This window comes from Atractosteus spatula, chromosome 8 (genome assembly GCF_055471065.1).
Source record: "Atractosteus spatula isolate fAtrSpa1 chromosome 8, fAtrSpa1.hap1, whole genome shotgun sequence".
In the NCBI taxonomy this organism is placed as follows: domain Eukaryota; kingdom Metazoa; phylum Chordata; class Actinopteri; order Semionotiformes; family Lepisosteidae; genus Atractosteus; species Atractosteus spatula.
In genome coordinates, this window is record NC_142713.1 from 59,090,299 (window position 1) to 59,109,168 (window position 18,870).

Consider the following 18,870-nt stretch of genomic DNA (forward strand, 5'->3'; position numbering starts at 1 on the left):
CAGGAACTCAGAACTCACCTTTGGCCTACTGCATCTTTTTAAAACCACAGCCTCCCTGCTCCCCTGTGGCCCTGTACTGGATAAAGTGGTTTAAAAAATGGATAGGTGAAATAGTTGTTGCATGTGAATACAATTGTATCCTAATGTGTGTGATAACAGCAATAATAACTGTATGATTTGCAGTGGACTTCTACTGCTCTGGATTCTGTTCTTGGATATACTGTCTGTAGTGGATATTGAGCTTTGGTCTGTGTGTCTGGAGATCCTCTGTGTTCAGAGTTTCAGTGCTGCTTTACTGATAGAGCATAGCTTGCTCCTTCTGCCGGAGACAGGACCCAATGGTGCTGTGCTCTGTGTCCTCGGTCACTTCTAAGTTCTTCTTTTTAATGTAACAGTGCATATTGAACTGCCATCACTCCCCGATACTCGGACAGCCGAATTCTGGCTAAACATGAAACTTAACTACTTCTCACCAAGAGACTGGAGGTTTTGCCAAAGCGGAGTTTGCTGATGTCTTCGGAGAGGAACCGTGTGGCTCTGAACCTGCAAGAGTGTGTGATCGAATCCTGGTCAGCTAACCTCTCCACGCCCGCCGCTGTCTGAACACCGCTGCATTCGGGGAATCCTGCTCACTATCAGCTAGTGACATGCCCCAGGCTCGAACCCGTGCTCCCATGATCAGTTGAGTCACTCAGGAGGCCATTCAGAGTTCTGAACACAGCAGATCTAATCACGAAAATTAGATCTATTTCTTCTGGCTGCTGAGAAGCAAAAAAAACCTTTTCTTTTCAGCTGGGATATCCTTTTTATTTTGAAGCACAGATACAATTTAAAGGTCACAATGTGTTTTGCTACACTCTAGTAATTTGGTATTGTCTTCTTCAAATTTGCTTCTTTCACGTTTGCTCGAGTGGTTTGGTAATAGTACGGGAATATCAGGTATTGGGAATTTGACTTTATTTTCATGTGACCTCTGTAGTAGTGGTCCTGGGTTCGAAGGGTGAGTCCTAGAGCTGGAACAGGTGAGGTACAGTAAGTGGGCGTACTGTAGCAAACAGGCAGAGCACAGTCCAGAATCATAATCAGGAACAAGTCCTGGAGGGACACAGTGAAGGTATGAGGGAATAACCAAAAGCCCAGGTTTTTTCAGTGTATCCAAACAGAACACAAGGAACCTCCGAAGCCGGAGTCAAGACAAAGCAGAGCCGAGAGAGTTTAAAGCACCGCTTGGTCAGAGCTTTAAATAGTCTGCTTCACCGGGAGGCAGGGGGGGATGTGATCACTCACAGGTGAAGCAAGCTTCCTGTCGCATTGTGTTTCCCCGGCAACCGGCCTGATTGACAGCTGGAAGAGGCGCAGGAGACACGGCCTTCTCCACAGTCCTCCCACGAGGGCGGAACTCTGAGAATTCCAAACCTTCTGCACAGCGGCAGTTCATTTATCTGTTCTCTCTACATGCATATATTATGATGCTTTAGGGACACTGAGAACCTCAGATTGATTTTTAAAATAACAGACTTGAGAAGCTTCAGAGAAAAGGACAAAAGCCTATGGGTACCAGCACACACCTCCCAATCAACTACATTTCCACCATGCTTCATCTGTGCAAATAAAACTTTGCACAAGTTTAACCAAACAGCGCAAAGGGTTGTCTGCAGGGTCTTAAGTCTTACACTTCTGTTTTGTTTTGACATGAGGGGAAAACGAAGGCACTATCAACAGTTGTGAGAGGCCTTGTGTCTTTTTGTCGCCTCAAAGGGATGGTGTCGCTGCAGGGGTTTGAGTGGAGAGTTATGAGGTTGTGCGAGCTGCAAAGGGGCAAGTCGAGGTTAATTTCACACACGCAGGTGTGTGTGCACCCGAAGAAGGCTCTGCAGCTGAAAATGTTGTTTTATTTTTCAGTATGGAATGACCTCTGCTTCTTTACCTGCACCTGTGTGACGTTGTAGGAAGAAAGAGCTTTAGCCAGTTTTGTCACTTAACGATCTATCTTGAGGAACGTCACATTATGGCATGTCAAGGAGTTCCTGCAGTGTGACGTTAAGAGAGGCAGTCTCTTTTTGCAGAGAGCAGTGCTGTATGAAGACATCCTCACCCTATCTACCAGCCCTTCCCAAAAAGCTCAACCCTGGTGAAGTTCACAGCAAACTTCCCTGTATCGTATCTGAGCGTTGAGGTGTTTGGAGAAACGTGTGGCATTGGAATCAACAGTACTTTTATCGCTTGCTAAAATTCAAGTCAAAGTTATGCACTTACAGTAGTGTAAACCAGTTTAAAAGTTTGGGATTCTGGGAAACAGGATGCCGATGTAGAAAGAAGTAACTTTTCTTAAAGCCTGCCTGTGAATGGCCCATACGAAACCCAGAAGGCCTGTAAGCTGTAATTAAAAAGTTCAGGGAGAAGGCGCATCTGCAGTACAGCGATGCTTCTTTGCCCTGTATTGTCCAGTGACAATTCATACACTTGTCCAGGGCTGCAGCTGCAGTCACTGCAACCATACAGCGTCTAACTAAAATCCACTGGAAATGGGAATAATTCACTGTTGCCTCACTGTTTTTCGTGACGCTCTCCCACTAAATGATCCGACAGGAAAAGAAGCGTGGCTGTAGCTGTAGTAATTGAAACATGCTGTTTCCTCCAAGAGCAGGGCTTTTCAAAGGCTCATTTCTCCCGGTAACGATCTTGGTGTTTGCTCGCTGCTCCTGGCAGGAATTACTGTAGGACATGGAACTTGTCTCTTTGAATGGAGTGGGAATGACAGCGCTACTGCACTCTCAGCAGACAGGGTCATGACCCTCAGCACTCTTTAATGTTCCCTCTGACTATGCGGATCCATGCGCTGTGCTGGGGCCACAGCCACTGGGATTCCTGGCTCAGGAAACACACCGGAGAGCGGGCCTGCCCATCTCTGTTGTTTCAGAAGCCCTGAGCTCAAGAGCTGCCTCGTCAGTAGCAAAGGCCATGCTCTGGAATCTGTGCTTAGTTTAACATTATAAATGCTAAATTGTGGTGTTTAGAAGTCTTTCTTTTTTAAAGGTGGTTAAATGACGCATTGCATCCAATCACAACCAAGCATCCATGTCACAAATGTGCATTTTCTGCCTTAGGCTGCACACCAACTACTGTTCAGCACATTTAGTATATATAATTTTAACCTTTTTCGACAGCACATTGTGTGCCTGTGCATATATTATGTCTGGATTAATAATAAAATCAGAGTCGTGAGTTCTTAGTGTTTGCTCTTGAATGTGCGCTATTCCTGTCACACAAGGTAGTCTTTTTGGGAGCAGTGCTTGGGATAGTTTGGGATAGTACCTCTGATGGCAGCATTTTTAGACAAGAATAATCTGAGTGTTTTTTTTTCTCCTGATGAAATACAGCCAGCTGCCCAGCCATATTGGGCCAAGTCTTCAAAGCCCTTGAGCACTGAGGACGTCTTCACAACCAACAGTGAAACATGAACCACAATGCCCCCTCCCAAATCTTCACTTTTGCCACTGGAAGAACATGGAAGTGCTTTTAAAACTGAGAACGGGAGGCATTTTAATTACAGTGAGCGTGGCGTTCAGCATAAGAATGTCCATAATCTCTGTGGATAGTGAAAATCTGAGATTTTCCCTTGCATATGCTTCCTAGTATAATGCCCCCCTCTCACTTTTGCCCCTGGAAGTAGAGTTTTCCACTGTTACTGCGGTGAATTCTTCTAGTGACACACTTCTGCTGTGTTTCATACAGAGAAGTAATTGGAAGACATTGACAAATGAGGGCTGGCTATTCAGCTCATCCAGTTCATTGGATTTTTAGCAGCTAATGGTTCTCATCCAGTCATTTCTTGATCACTGGCAAGGTATGGGCTTCAACACCATGGTTGTGCAGTTTGTTCCAGAGGCCTCTGTGCTCTTCCCTTCTTCTGTCTTTTTCCTGAAGAAGTTCACTATGTTGACAGGTCGGTGTCTCCTTGTGTCTGGACTCCTAGTAATCTTCCCTGTTCAGGGCTTAAAAGGATCAGTTCCTACAGCCTGTCAGTGTAGGGCATTTGTTTTAAACCTGGTTGCTCTTGTTTTTTTTGTAAAGTGCTGACCAAAATGGAACACGCTATTCTAAATGAAGCATAGCTGAGCAATTCCGTGATTTACGTTCTATATCGTACAGTAAAATTCTATTAGTATTTTTATTGCTTCTTCGCAGTGTTGAGAAATCGAGAAGATGAAAATAACGTTTCAACATAAACAGTTAAGTGTTTTTCATAAGTAGCTTTTTCAGCCTCAGCGTTTCCTGGGTTCTACGGTATTTCTAATTTGTTATTGCTACATACAACACCCTACACTTGTTTTTGTTGAATGTCAGCTGCCAGGTGTTGACCACTTCCAGATCCGGTCTAAATCTTTTTATATTTCCCTGGCAGCTTTCACAGTGTTTTCTCCTCCTCCTGTTGAGGTCTTCTCTGCTGTTACAACATACTGTGTCACGTGTGGGTTTGGCAACATCACTACCCTGAATAGTAACAGGTTGGGAAGATAAGTTAAGGCAAGCAGCAAGATCAGCAGGGCAAATCAAATTCACCTACAGTAAATAAACACAGGTTTGTAACGAAGGCTACTAGCATTACGGAGTGTGTGTCATACCCTGTCCATTGTGAATTTACACTGCTCCTACCCGTCACGACCACCAGCCAGCAGAGATCATCTCACAAAAGAACTAACCAGCGCCAGCAGCGGGTTAATAATAATAACAAGCGCCGCCGCCCGTGTTAATCCATCAGCACAGGCTCTACCGCGCGGTGAGCAGCACTATTGAAACCATCCAGACCCGCTTCCCACTGCTCGGTATTGAGTATACACCTCGTGAGCTCTACCCAGCGTTTACTGTACCTTTTCGCCTTCGGTCTTCGGATTTCGCCTTGCTCCTCGGATTGTTAGCCACCAGTGTCTTTACCGGATTTCGACCTACCTTTCTCCCTCTGACTACGATCTGGCTCCTTGTGTCGGATTGTTGGTTGCCGTGACTCCCACCTACTCCTGCGTCTGCACAGGATCCCTATCTCCTCTCCAGAGTATCATTACACTACCTGGGAGACACCTCTGTGTCTCCAGGAGTAACAGTAACATACTCAGGAAATCTTTCATCCCTGTTGCAATATTTCTCTCAAATAATGTGAAGTAACTCTCTTGCCTGCTGATACACTGCTGTACTGCCTTCTTTGTTTATGATGTTTGTCTTTCTTGTTGTTTTGTTGCACTGGACTGTGCTGTGAAACAGTTTTCCTTCATGAAGAATAAAGTTTGCATTGAAATGAAACATGACAAGTTCACTATCCCAGAATCGAGGTCATTGCTGTAAATCAGGAAGCACTAATCACCTCAGGAGCAGTGCTTTATCCTTCTGGTATAGAGCTCTCACCACGGTAGAGCTGGTAAAATGTGTCTGCTTGAATAAGCACTGCAATCTGAAGTTTATGTACGTAGTTCCTGGTGTCTCTGCCTTGATCCCTGACTTGTTGGACTGTATCTGTGGACATTAATATAATTCTCGTGGGGTGTACATAAGGATGAAATATTTTACAGTGTGGTGGAAAAATAAGTACACATGAGCCAAACTATTACAGAATGGCTGAAAGATAAGAAATCCAGGTTCTTGGAGCGGCCAAGTCAAAGTCCCGATCTAAACCCCATAGAGGTGCTGTGGTGGAACCTAGAGACAGGCACACGCTGTACAAGAAAGCCCTCAGTCTTCACAGAGTTGCAGCAGTTCTGTAAAGAAGAGTTATTGCTGTGACAAGGGGTGCCACAACTTACTGAATCAAGGGGTGAATTTAGTTTTTCACAGGAAGATATTGAATTCTGGATGATTTTTTTAAAGTAAATAATAATGACAAGGTAGGATTTCTGTGTTATTTGTTAAATGAGGTTAGTTTTTGCCTACTATCAGGACTTGGGGAGGACCAAGTCAAATATGTCTAAACATGTTAAACTGCAAAACCTTTAGGGGGTGTACTGTACTTTTTCACCACACTGTACCTAATGGTACTAAGAGTTATTACATAAGAACGTTACAAACGAGAGCGGACCACTCAACCCATGTAGCTTACTGGGTAGCTAATAGCTAATTGAACAGTGGACCAGTACTTTTTATGGAAGTATTGGCTTCAACCACATAGCTGAGCAGCTTGTTCCAGACCCCCACAACCTTTTGTGTAAAGGGTTGTGTCTCTTGAATACGAAACACTAGCAGCTCCCCAGTCCGGATCTGTACTCACAGGTTTCCAGTTACAGGCCAACAGCTCGAACCACAAGCTCCTCCACTGTCTGACCTGAGATACTGGCTCCTGTGGAGAGTTGAGAGGCCACAGATGTCAGGTTATTGGGGACCTGAGGTCACCATACAAAGAATTGCGGGGCCACTGCTGTCCTTGAAATGATTTTCTTGTAATATCTTGTTTTACGTTGGTATCCTGGTGACAAGGGTCATAAAGATTTTACAGCTACATATTAAGCGAATTCGAAATACTCTAAAAGCTCGTAAAACAGCTTGGGTTCAAGCCTAAAATATCACTGATGCATCACAAAGACAGGACTGGTACAGACAAGGTTCAGGGCCTCTTTTTATATGAGCTCACAAAGCTCAGATCACTTTTAATTATGGTACCAGTCATGCATTTGGTCTCTTCCTCTCATTTGTGATGTTTGAAAAGAGCAGAACACTAGAAAGAATTCAGCCCTGTACAGTGGCATGTCATTACTGTGCTCCTTCTGCTTTTGCAAGAAGCAAACATGCCTCTAATAAAGGGACATTTCAGCTTCTGAGGTAAGCTTGAAATGTTGATTTACAGTCAGGTTTTTTTATTGTCAAACTTTACAAATTCACCTCCTGGTGTGTTATTTGTGCAGTTTAGTGGGTCCTGTGAAGATAGGACCGTGTGATGTCCACTGAACTTATTTTCCAAGTCAAAGGTAATTTTTCACAGATGGGTAGGTAGTACAGTGCCGTTTAGGAGGGACGTGTTCATTCTAAGTGGAGCAAACTGTTCTTCAAGTAAGCCAGCACGGTGGTGCAGTGGTGGCCATTGCTGCCTAGCAGTGCTGGGTTGCTATCTGCGTGGAGTCTGTATGTTCTCTTTGTGTTCGTGGGAAAACAGGCCCTGGCGTGAGTGCTTCTGTGTCTGTGTGCTCTGTGATGGACTGGCGTCCTGTCCAGGGCGTATCCTACCTTGCACCCATTGCTTGCTGGGACAGGCTACTGGATAAAGAGGTTCGAATATGGATGGACGCTCCTCAAGTAAGAACTAGTCTTCCTGATTGGTGCAAGACAGTCACGTCGCAGAAAGAGTCACACGCAGGTGATTGCGGTGACTCTGGCGGCAGTCCAGACCTGCAGCTGCACACACACGTGTTTGAGGGGGATCTACTCAGCCTCTTTAGCTGAAACAGAAGCACAGGAACTCAGAACTCACCTTTGGCCTACTGCATCTTTTTAAAACCGCAACTTGCAATCAGGCTTGTGCATCTGGTCTGTCCATAGCTCCCTAAAAAATGAAATACAGAAGGTCTCGGTTTAAATCCATCAGCTGCTCCTAGGACACACAGATTTCTTTGAAAGTCATGACGAGCGTGGGCATCCAGAGTTATTGCAGGATTTGAATATCCCCCAATGTGTAACAGTGGACAGGTGCAGTCTTTGTAAAAAACATTGGCGTATCGGCAGTGTCTTGTATGAAGGAGAGGGTATGTGGCTTTTGTTTAAAAAAAAAAAAGTCTAAAATATAACCAGGACGTAGCCTTTATTTTGGTAAAATTCTACGCACAAGCTGAATGTTGTCTACAGTGCCCTTATGAATGTGGATGCTTATTAGCAAGTGACCACATCGCCACCAGGAGGGGAGCATTCCTCTGGTTCTTACACCAGTGGAAATCTGTCCCAGGCCAAGGCAGTCAGCACCTCTATTAAAGTTAATGAACAGTATTAGGTTTTTAGAGCCTTGCTGTTATAGGGCCCCCAGATTTACTGTGCTTTCAACAAAATCTGGCAGGCTCATAAAAACGTGTCCCAGTGTGCGCTGCATGGGATACAGTGTTTGATCTGGTCTGATAACATCTCTTTCTGGTAGCCAAAGAGAGACAAATGGATGGTGTTTTTTTTTTTTCTCCGATTGTTTCATCTCCTTCAACAGGTACTGCAGGTCGGCCTTTTTCAGTGAACGATATTACAACCCTGTCAGAAACTGCATTTTCGCGAGGTGCATGTGTAGTCTAACAAAGCTTCTCTGTCGACAGGTCCAGTACATTGAGTTGTTCTCTGTTCCTAGTTAATAAGGGTATAGATCCTAGCAGCAGTAATGATAGTAGCTGTCATTTCCTACCAAAGTAAAGGTAAAAGCTACAGATATAAGGGGAACAGGAACACGGAGTTTAAAGAAGATACGTCTGTTGTTGTTATTGACATATCATTGTCACCTTCTCAGCACTGTAGGGAAGCAGTAAAAAGCATAATTGTAGGCTATTTAATCAAAAATGTATATCAAGGGATGCTATTTGAAATTCATATGATGCACGATTAAGATCTAATTCAGTTGCTGCTCTTGAATCAGTCCAGACAAGAGGAACCAGGGCTTGAGGGAATGAACTATAAGAAATCAACCTTTTTACCGCAGGACAGAGAAGATCACAAAGGGAGCCGATACAAATATTCAGAATCCTCAAAGGTGCTTTTTTTACCCCAAAAACATCTGAAGGGACAGCGAACCAGAGGACACAAGTGGAAACTGTGTGGAAGTGCATTTTAAAACCGGGAACAGCAGGCGCTTCCTTCCCATACAGGCAGGGTGGTGGGAGTGTGGTGCAAGCCGATACCCAGCTAGACTGCTTGGAAATCAAACAAGCTTCGAATTGTGAGCCCTGCACTGTTGCTTAAAGGGAACTTGTTATTTAAACATTTTGGCGTATTTATGGTTTGCTTCTTTTGATATATTTTTGGGTGTCTTACATTGACAGGAAAAGAGTCTTTGTGCTGTCGTTGCTGTGCTAGACAAGGACAAAAACAGGCTGTAGATCATGCTGAGCCTTAGAGCTTGTCCTGTAGCCGTCTTTTCTAGCACTGTTGGTGGAAGGTCTGTGCCACATGCTTTCTGCCGGATGCGTAATTGTTTGTAAGAGCTCCCCTCTGCCCTGTGACTGGACGCGTGTGCTGTGTCTTTCAGATGAGGACGAGTGTCAGGACAACAATGGCGGATGCCAGCAGATCTGTGTGAACACCATGGGGAGCTACGAGTGCTTGTGCAAGGAGGGCTTCTTCCTGAGCGACAACCAGCACACCTGCATCCACCGCTCTGATGGTGAGTCACACACACCCCCCCAGCGCCCCCAGGCCTGATGGACACAAAGACAGGAGCTGAATCCAGGGGAAAAGGGGTGGGGGGGCTTTTCATGAATATTCTCCACAAATAATGTTTATTAGTGACTCCAATAAAGTATTTTATGAATTAAAAAAACTGCATTTTGGCCAAGGTGTCCAAAGACAGTCCTGTCGTGAGATCTTGAAGCTGGCCATATGTACTTTAGCATGTGTTTAAATTATGACATTCCTATGGAGCTGTGTTGAAATAATCCAAGGTACTCACATTATTCCCTCGTGTGAGCACGTCTTGGCGCTGGTTGGAGTGAGAGCAGCTCCTGAGGTCCTGCTCTTTTATTCTCCTCAACTGCAATATACAGTACGTGTTCTTGTCTTCTGTCCTGCACTTGGATTTGCAATTCCTTCTCAGGGCCTGAGGGCCCCGATCGACTCCACTGTCCACATGCTCCTTTCAGTTTGAAGCCGAAAGGGCCGAAGTTCAGTCATTGACTCTCAGTTCTGAAGTATGTCAAGTCACGAATGTCTCCCGTTGAAGATCTTTCTTTCCCTTTAAATCAAATTAAATCGAATTGCACTTTATTGACGTTGACTGATGTTTTAAATTTCCAAGATGTCAGGCACAGCGAGGTTTAATCTTTCTGGCGCACCTTCTTCATATCGCCGCAGAGGAAGATGAAGTAGCCTTCAGGCTTCAGCAAGAAAATTAGTTTTACAGCAGTGAAACACAAATCCAAATGTATTTATATATTTGTTGTTTGAACCCATAAACCTAAAGTAATTTCTCTGTCACAGTGTGACTTCATAAAGCACCCCTGAGTAATTATCTGGGATTCTTGACTTGCTTTTCCTGTGGGAATAGTCACTGAATAGCCAGCAGGCTGCAGCTGCTAGCCTCAGCCCAGATTTCCGAGCCTTGAACTGGTTGCCTGTTTGTTTGTTGTTGCTGTAATTCCTGAAGAGCACTGAGCTCATGGGAACCTGTATTTTCTCGTGTCTTCACACGTTTCATCTAGGAGGAAGCTCGACTTTTATGCAGACAGATTTTTCAATCTAAAGGTTGCGTTATAGACATTCAAGTCATTTTCATGGCCGAGGTAGATTGTCTCCCGTGAGCCCAGAGGTTTTGGATGAGATTAATATGGGATGTGCACTCTCCTTGGCAGCTTGGGCAGGTGTGGTCTCAGGAGACACCTGGTCACATGCGTGGCAAACCAGTAAAGGTCTGCTATCCTTGATTCTCTCACTTTGCTTCCTCATCCTCACTCCTTTGGATCTCTGTCGTTCCCAGATGTTCTACCTCCGTCCAATTTGCTCAAGGCCCATAATCTCCCAGGTGATGATATTGTTTTTGCATTTCCTCATGTGTCCTTCTACCACATGTCCACATAGCTTCTCCTGGCTTCCTCTTGTGCAATTGCTCTGGATGAGCTGGGACAACATAACTTTCTTTGGAGGCCTGGAGTCTGACATGAGGATGATGTGGCCTGCTTGACAGATCTGGTTAGAGCCTCAAAGCCTTTGGCTCAGGCCTGGAAGAGAGCACTGATGTTGATGCACATTTCCTCCAACTTAATGTGTAAAACCTTCTGCTAGCAACACTCTTAATATGACTTCAGGTCTTTAAAATATCTTCTGTATGTTGTCCGTGTTTAAAACCTATACAGTAATGTAAGAATGATGTGATGATGAGTCACACCTGTTTCCTCAAGTAGCTAAAGACCGATTCCTTGAGTTAAGTTTCTTTATCAATATCAACCGTCTGTGAAAGATCAGTCCCAGGTATGACCAGATTTCTACATTCTCCAGACACTCATGGTGAATCTGGCTACCAGTCTGGGATGGGTACCGTTGGAGCTGGATGAAGGAAAACTTTGGTCTTCTGAACATTGTGTAATTCTCGCCTTCTCATATTCACCGGTAAATATGTTGACAGTTGCCTGGAGATCCAATTTCTGTCAAGGCACATACAGAGTTTGATGACCGAAATGAGGTGGTTTTGTAAGGGACTGAGGTTGCTGAATATGAAATATTTTTTCCATCCATTTGGTTTCCACTAAGGGCAGATGTAGTAGTTGTAATTACTGAAAATGACTGAACCCAAGCAGGTGAAGGATGCTGCTGAATTTTGGAAGACATCCATAAGGATATCCATACTTTAGAAGGATTTTTAAGAGCCTGTCATGATTCACACAGCCAAACACTTCTGTCAAGTTCAAGAGTGCTAAGTGGAGAGGCTGGTGTCGATAGTGTTGTGGTAGTTGACTGGCAGTAAAAACCTTGTGACATACCTCTCGTGTGCCGGTACCCACACTGGGCATCTGAAAGAAGTTCTTCAGTGAGAAGGATGTGACGATCCAGAAGAATCCTTCTCATGAGCTTGCCCGTGATGGGCAGCTGAGAAATTGCCCTGTATTTTGCTCAGTGGGATTTTTCCCCTTTCTTGAAGATTTTCACAATCATGACAGCCTCACACTCATTCAGGATTATGCCTTGACTGCTGAGCATGGTGTGTTGTTCCTGTTCACTGCACTTAAAACTTTTCCATCAGCTTCAGCTTTTTTATTGCTCTTCATTTGCATAACGTTTAGTCATTTTAATTTCCATCACCGCCTTAAGTGTTGGGAGAGTTCCAACCTTATCTCTGATGGCAGGCTGTGTGGATACAACTGTACATAATCTCATTGACAGTGGACCCTTGGTCAACTTCAAAATGCCCCTTCAAAGAGTTTTCCCATCCCTTTCTCTTGGGTCTCAAAGGGACTGGTCTTTGAGAATAATGAACATAGCAAGTCCTTGACCTAGTCATCATGAATAAGTCTGGGAAGCATTGAATTTCCTTTTCCTTTGATTTTTCACTATCTGTTCTTCGTGTCTTCCCTTTTGAACCTTCATACATTAACTGACTGGTGGGACGGTTTCTAGTGCTCATAGCTTGGGTCACACTGCTGAACACAGAAGGCCTTGTGCTTGTGATCAATACATGTTTTTTTTTTTTCAAATCCACCCTGGTGTTACCTGGTATAAAATCCAAATGTCTCCTTGCAAACATTGATGAATTTTTCGTCTCGATGACAAAATTTGCCAGGAGAAATATAACAGCCATCTTTGTGATTCTGGGCGACATGGTGAATGAGTTATGACTGAAGCCCAGTATTGGTTCATCCACTCATACTAATCTTGAACAGTATCCTAAAAGGCATTTTATTAGTCAGTGACTTATGAAACAAGAGGACAGAAGTAGGAACTTCACACAAAGGGATGTGGGGGTATGGAACTGATTACCCTGCCACCTGGTCGATGATGAGACCACGATTTCTTTCAAGCTCAGCCTGAGTGGACTAATCTCATTTGAAATCTATCTTATGGTCTCATGTTTGAGACTCTTAGACTGTCTTGGGCTGGAATTCGCAATGTTTCATAGGAAGCCTGCTCAAGGTCGTTTGAATGCTGCGAGATGTTAGAGCTCCGTCCCTTGTAAGTGCGGGTCTGTAGTAGAATTCAGTAGCTTGCAGGGGCCTGACACATTGGCAGAGAGAGCAGAGAGACCCGATTCGTCAAGAGGAAGAAGGGTTAACGTGCAGCAGGGTGAACAGCGAGCAGGGCACAGAGCCCCACAGAGTGTCCACAGACACGCAGCCAGAGATCTCCCTCTCAATGCACTTGGCTGTTTGGCAGTTAGTTCCCTTCACTGAGTAAGTCTTTAAGGCCAGAAATGATGATACATTTTAGGGTTTCCAAGGGTCCTATTAAAGTGTGTGTGAATCATGAATGCTAAAACTCCTTGGAAAGTATAGATGCCCCAGTCTCTGTGTTTATTTGGTTTATTTGGCTCACCAGTAGAATATCTCCTGTAAAGCTTCAAAAAATAATCTTTATTTGGAAGCTCTTTTTACAGAAAATGACTTATTTTCATGAAGCAGCGGGTGACTGTCTTGGATACATTTGTTTGTTTTCCACTGAACTGCCCATTTCTTTGGTTAGCTTTAGAGACTGAAGGGCTTGTCTATATTCACTGGGCTTCAGTGAGAGGTTTTCAGGTCTGTGGCACACTGCTGATACACAGAATCCTCCTGGTTCTTACAAAGTCCAGTGATCGATCTTCTACAGATTATTTAGGTAAAACATGTTTGCAGAGAAGCTCTGGGCACACTGAAATAAATCTGTCACTCCCCTGGCATTGTGGGAAAGGATTTGTGGAAACTACCGAAGCCATCTCAACAAAGCCTTTGTCAAGTTCTTTGTGCTTGTTTTATATCAGGACGTCCTCAGCAGTTGTACACTATTGCTTGTGTGCTTTATCTCCAGAAATTGCACGTTTGGTGTTGGGCAGAAAATATTGCTTAGCTGATTCTTGGGTTGAACTGTTTTATTTGTTTTCTGAACACAGCCTTACCACGCAAATACTTGGAAGTTAGAACCAACCAGGAGTTTAAATTCAAGGGATTATTCTTATATTACATAGCAATTACAAGGCAAAACAGAATGGACCCTGCTTCTTCAGGAAAGACAAATCTCCTGAAACATGTTAGGACACCTGTGGACCTATGAGACTCATGGCAGGGCTTAAATTGCTGCTGCAATTCACTAAATGTTCGGGCGTGTTGCTAAATTAGAGTCTTTTTTTGTTTTGTTTGATTTACAAATGCACTACGTTAACATGCCTCTTTTTAATCCAATGAACAGTTTTCTAATGTTTGAAATATCCCAGTGAGGGATGAGTACGTTCTTTGCAAGCACGGAGCAAATCAATAACCCCTAATGAGCAGCTGTGATATTGCTTTATTCCTTAAAAAGGAAACAGCATCAGGAAAACTACATCCTGCTCTTTCCTGTCTAGGTGATAGAAAACCTCATTAAGTGCATTCTTGAACTAGTTTTTGTTTGTACTATGGTTAATTTTCCTTAGACATCTGTTACAGGTCGCTCAGACATACAGGCAGGTGTGTATATGTCAAGACCCTTTCTGTTTCACAGCCTCAACAAGGCGATTGTGTCTCTTTTTGAAGTTCACCTGTCTGTAGGTGATAGGTGATTGGGACATAAGCCTTTTCCAGATGCACTACCTGGGTACTGTGGGAGCACTGACACGCTGCTCAAAGAACAACAACAAACCGAGGATGATAAGAATAATGTACAATCAAGCCTAATGCCGTCAATGGGTTCTGTGCTGTGGACGCTCCCGTGGTCTGATCATCTGGTCCTGCAGGTGCTGCGGCAAGCAGCCTCCCTGAGCAGTACAGCACCCCTGTCGGGCTCTGGTGGGGGGTGGCGCAGGCTCAGGCTCTTATAGTGTCGGAATGAGGACAACGATATAGGTTGTCTTTAGCTGGTGGAAGAGCTATATATATTCGGCATGCTGTCTGCCACGTGTTCTCCGCAGCCCGCCGGCGATGGGACAGGGCCTCTGGGAGCCGGTGTGGCTCTCCCTGGTTGGCTCGTTGCCCCAGGCAGGGAGGGAGGCTCACGGTGGCGCTGGTGGAATTCCCAGTGCTTTTCACTGCATCCCTACACCCTGTCTCCAGTCGCAAACATCTGTGCTTTTGCAGGTTAGCTGCCAGGGCTCCGATTGTTCTGTTTGATCGGTGCGGCTTACTGTCGTTTCCAGAAACCCTGGGCTCTTTTAAGTCACAGCTCTGCAGCAGCCATGCCATAGAAACACCAGGCCAGCTCAGGACTGTAGGGCTTGAGAGGACATTGATTGCAATAGACTGTAACCTAGTATCCCCATATGGAAGATCCAAGACAGAAATGTCTTGTTTTGCTTATCACTTCTAAACATGTTAGGTATTTTGCTTTATGGAGGTGTTTAAGTGGGGGAAGTTATAACTTGTGTGTAAACTATACTGTATATTGAGTTTGTCCAGTAAGACTAAAATCTACAAACTTCAGTACATCAGCTGTATTTCTCTCTTCTTCTCCAGCAATACAGGCATTCTCAACATTTATTTCCAGTGATCTGCTGTCTTGTTTTTATGTTCTAATCTCATCACCTTATTTTTTTCCCACGTACTCATTGTTTCCCATCTCGTATTGAGAGCTGATGGTTTTGCTTTCTGCCTGTAACACTCTGCACTCATCTACATTACACGTCATCTGCCAGGTGTTTGCCCAGACTTGCATTTTGTCTAAATTTTTTTAGTTTCCACTAAGTCCACTTCCACAGTGTTGCTAATCCTCTTATGGCGGTTCCCTGTATTAAGGTGATTAGTTTACTAACTGTACCACAATCTGGACCAGGGATCTTGAACCCTGGTCTCAGAGGGCCAGTGTGACTGGTTTTCATTCCAGTTGAGCTCTTAATACCCTAAATCAGCTCCTTTTTGGATTCATCTGAAAAATGTAACAAAATCACACGAGCTACAGTTTTGAATAGTCCTAGAAAGCCTGCAGACACATCTACCCTACAGGACCAGGACTGGATGGCCCTGCTACAGGCACTGTCCCTCCAGGACAGGGACTGGACGGCCCTGCTACAGGCACTGTCCTTCCAGGACCGGGACTGGACAGCTCTGCTACAGGCACTGTCCCTCCAGGACCAGGACTGGACAGCCCTGCTACAGACACTCTGACCCTCCAGGACCAAGACTGGACAGCCCGCTACAGACACACTGTCCCTCCAGGACCAGGACTGGACGGCCCTGCTACAGACACACTGTCCCTCCAGGACCAGGACTGGACACCCCAGTCTAGATCAATGACATAATTTAGAAGGAGCTGTAGTCCTAAAGCAGATTCTTGTGGTAGAACTCTAGTTATATCACCATAACCTGAGCACTGATATACTGTACACTTGGCTTTATATCCATTACCCAGGTATCTTTCCAGATATAACATCACTCTGAGTGCCTACTGCCTGTAATTACAATCTTTTATGGGGAACTTCATCAAAAGTAAATACTGCTTATCCTTTACAGTTGTTGCTTGTTCAAATAATTCCAATATGTTTAAAGGCAGTCACCTTTTCTAATTCTGTGTTGACTATCTCCTAGATTTTTTTTTTCAGTACAGATGATATTCCAGATTATTTCTGATTATTGTTTCCATAACCTCACATGTAGAAATCAGAGTTACTGAGTCAGTTAGGTAATTTGCCTTCTTATGAGTGGGCAGTGCATTAGTCCCTGGGTACTATGAATATCATCTCTTGTTTCCTTACATATATGCGTAGTCTGCAAAGGAACTAGTAAAAGGTTTATTAATAGGTGTGAGCTCACACCTGAAGAAGGCTCCACGGCCGAAAAGTTGTGTTTTCTTTCTTCTCTTGGCATGGAATAAACCTATAATGTATTTAATAGGATACCAGCAGGCTCTAGAGATAGGTTTCTAATAAGTGCTTCTAGTACCTAAAACACTGGTGCTGTTTCATATATAAAATGACTAGAATCTGGCTGGACTGGAATCATGCCAGGGCCTCTACATCAGGTACCCATTGGTCATGCAAGCTGAGGTGGACCCTCACCGGGCCACAGCGCCTCCTGCTGGCGGACACCCACAGGCCCTGAACAACCGGAGAGACCTCCTTGTTCTTCAGCTAAAGAGCCTTGTTCAGTAGAGTAGATATGGGGTAAAGAGATCTGTTCCGGAGTTTCTCTGCAAAGTTCCATTAATCTTCCTCACGTGAGTCACAAGAGATGTTTTTTTTTTCAATTCCGACGGGACACCTCACTTTAGAGAGAGGAAAATAAACACCGGGCTGAATTGAGCTGTGTTTGTTTGGGTTTCCCAGGATGGGAAAGAACGTCTGAAAGCTACTGTAAACTCCCCACTTCAGACTCTGAAAGAGGAATTCTGAGTTTCCAAACCCGCCTGGGGACACAGGAGTGAAAGGACTTTTCAATAATCTCTTTTCCAACTTCCAACTGGGATCATAAAATTGGTGTGGAAAATCAGATCCTATTAGACTTCAGATATATGACCATCTCATAAAAAGCTCTGTGCTATTATACAAAGATTACTGCTCGCTACTAGCTGCTTACCTAAAATTAATAGTATCTTTTTCACTTGTAATGTTCTGATTTCATTATTTTTAAGATTTGGTTTGTTCTTTCAAGTCCTTAACACCTACTCTAAGAGACTAAAGGTTCCATTTTTATCTGTCAAAAGCAAAATAAATGTGAAATGCTTAAGTACTAAAATAAATAATTTAGTAACATACTTAAATATTTTATTGCTGCTTTCAATCCAAATAGAACACAGGACTCCTCTCTGAGATCAGTTGAAATGCACGAGCCAGAGATGGCAGGACTGGGGATTAGTGAACATTTCCACTTTGTGTTAAACATCATGCTGGTCAAGGAAGCCTGGATCTGGGTGTCAGGGTTCACAGTTAGGAAGCGCAGGAGAGCGGAGAAGTTATAATTTTTGAATAATTTCATCTGTATTTGAAAAGGCCTTTAGAGTTTAACACAAAATCATTTTCTGTGATGCTAAATGCTTCCAGACATGGTTGATGATTCTCGAGCTGTTTGACTGTGACTGACAATATTCCCCAGGTGTTGTTTCTAGTGAAACAGTTGATTTTGATTACTGTTAGTGTTGCAAAGCAGACAGGTTTTTTTTATTTTCGTCTGATTCAAAACTAATTATTGTTTCACTTCAAAACATGAAAAAACTTAAACACACATGAAAAAGAAATCTGTATTGTTGATTTATTCTTGGAAAAATCTTTCAAACCATCAGAAAGCTGCTTTAAGAAATTTTCTTTCTGAAATACAAAGGACCCAAAAGTGAATCCTGGAACCAGTTGAAAAGTGTTCGGCGCAGGGCAGTGATCAGAACGCAGCACAGGACATTTATGTGGTCTGGGAGCCAGACACTGGGTGCGTAAACTGAAATTCAGTAAAAAGTTCAAATGAGCTCTATTACAGTCCCTGTCATTTCATTTGGCGTAAAAGTGTGAGTGATGCCATCTACTGACTTGAGTTGGGTCTCTTCAAGAAAGGCAGTAATGACATTCTTACAGCGTAAAAATCTCAAAGTATTTCTCCCTTTTGTGGAGTGAGTTGAGTTCAAGCCTCGCCGATCCTGATAATTATAAATACACCGGGAAAGGCCAACCACCGGCAGGGAGCTGGTCATTACCATATAGTAATATGAATCATGTCAGTGACACACACGATAGAAGGATCTAAACTCCTTCTGAGTGCGAAGCATATACTAATATGAGGTTTGAGTGGAGAGCTGTGTCAGTGTCTATTGGCTGCAAAGGAACAAGTAAAGGTTAATTTCACACTGAAAAGTACATAAGATACACCATTTCGGCTCTTCAGATGTAATTTCTTCAGATTCTTTACTCAAACCAGAAGCAGTAGTCAGAGTAAAGATCAGAGTGATTCTCCACAGCTACATGATTGAATAATGAGACAAATCTCTACAGTGCTGCTAAAATTAAGCCGAGAGACTTGCTCAATGAAACTAAGAGAGCACTAAAAATAACATGTCAATATTAATGACATACAATACTGGGACAGTAATGAATTTCTGCAGTATACTGTACCAATTCCACAGAATTAGATTCCCTGT

At 43.7% G+C, this 18,870-nt stretch overlaps 1 protein-coding gene across 2 annotated transcripts in view; it reads left to right on the top strand.

Annotated features, from left to right (window-relative positions):
- Window positions 1-18,870, top strand: part of scube1 (signal peptide, CUB domain, EGF-like 1) — a 142,504-nt gene that overhangs the window by 33,148 nt on the left and 90,486 nt on the right. For both annotated transcript variants that reach the window (XM_088923153.1, XM_088923154.1), the window contains exon 4: window positions 9,194-9,328. In XM_088923153.1, the coding sequence (XP_088779279.1) occupies window positions 9,194-9,328 (135 nt within the window). The remainder of the gene's footprint in view (window positions 1-9,193; window positions 9,329-18,870) is intronic.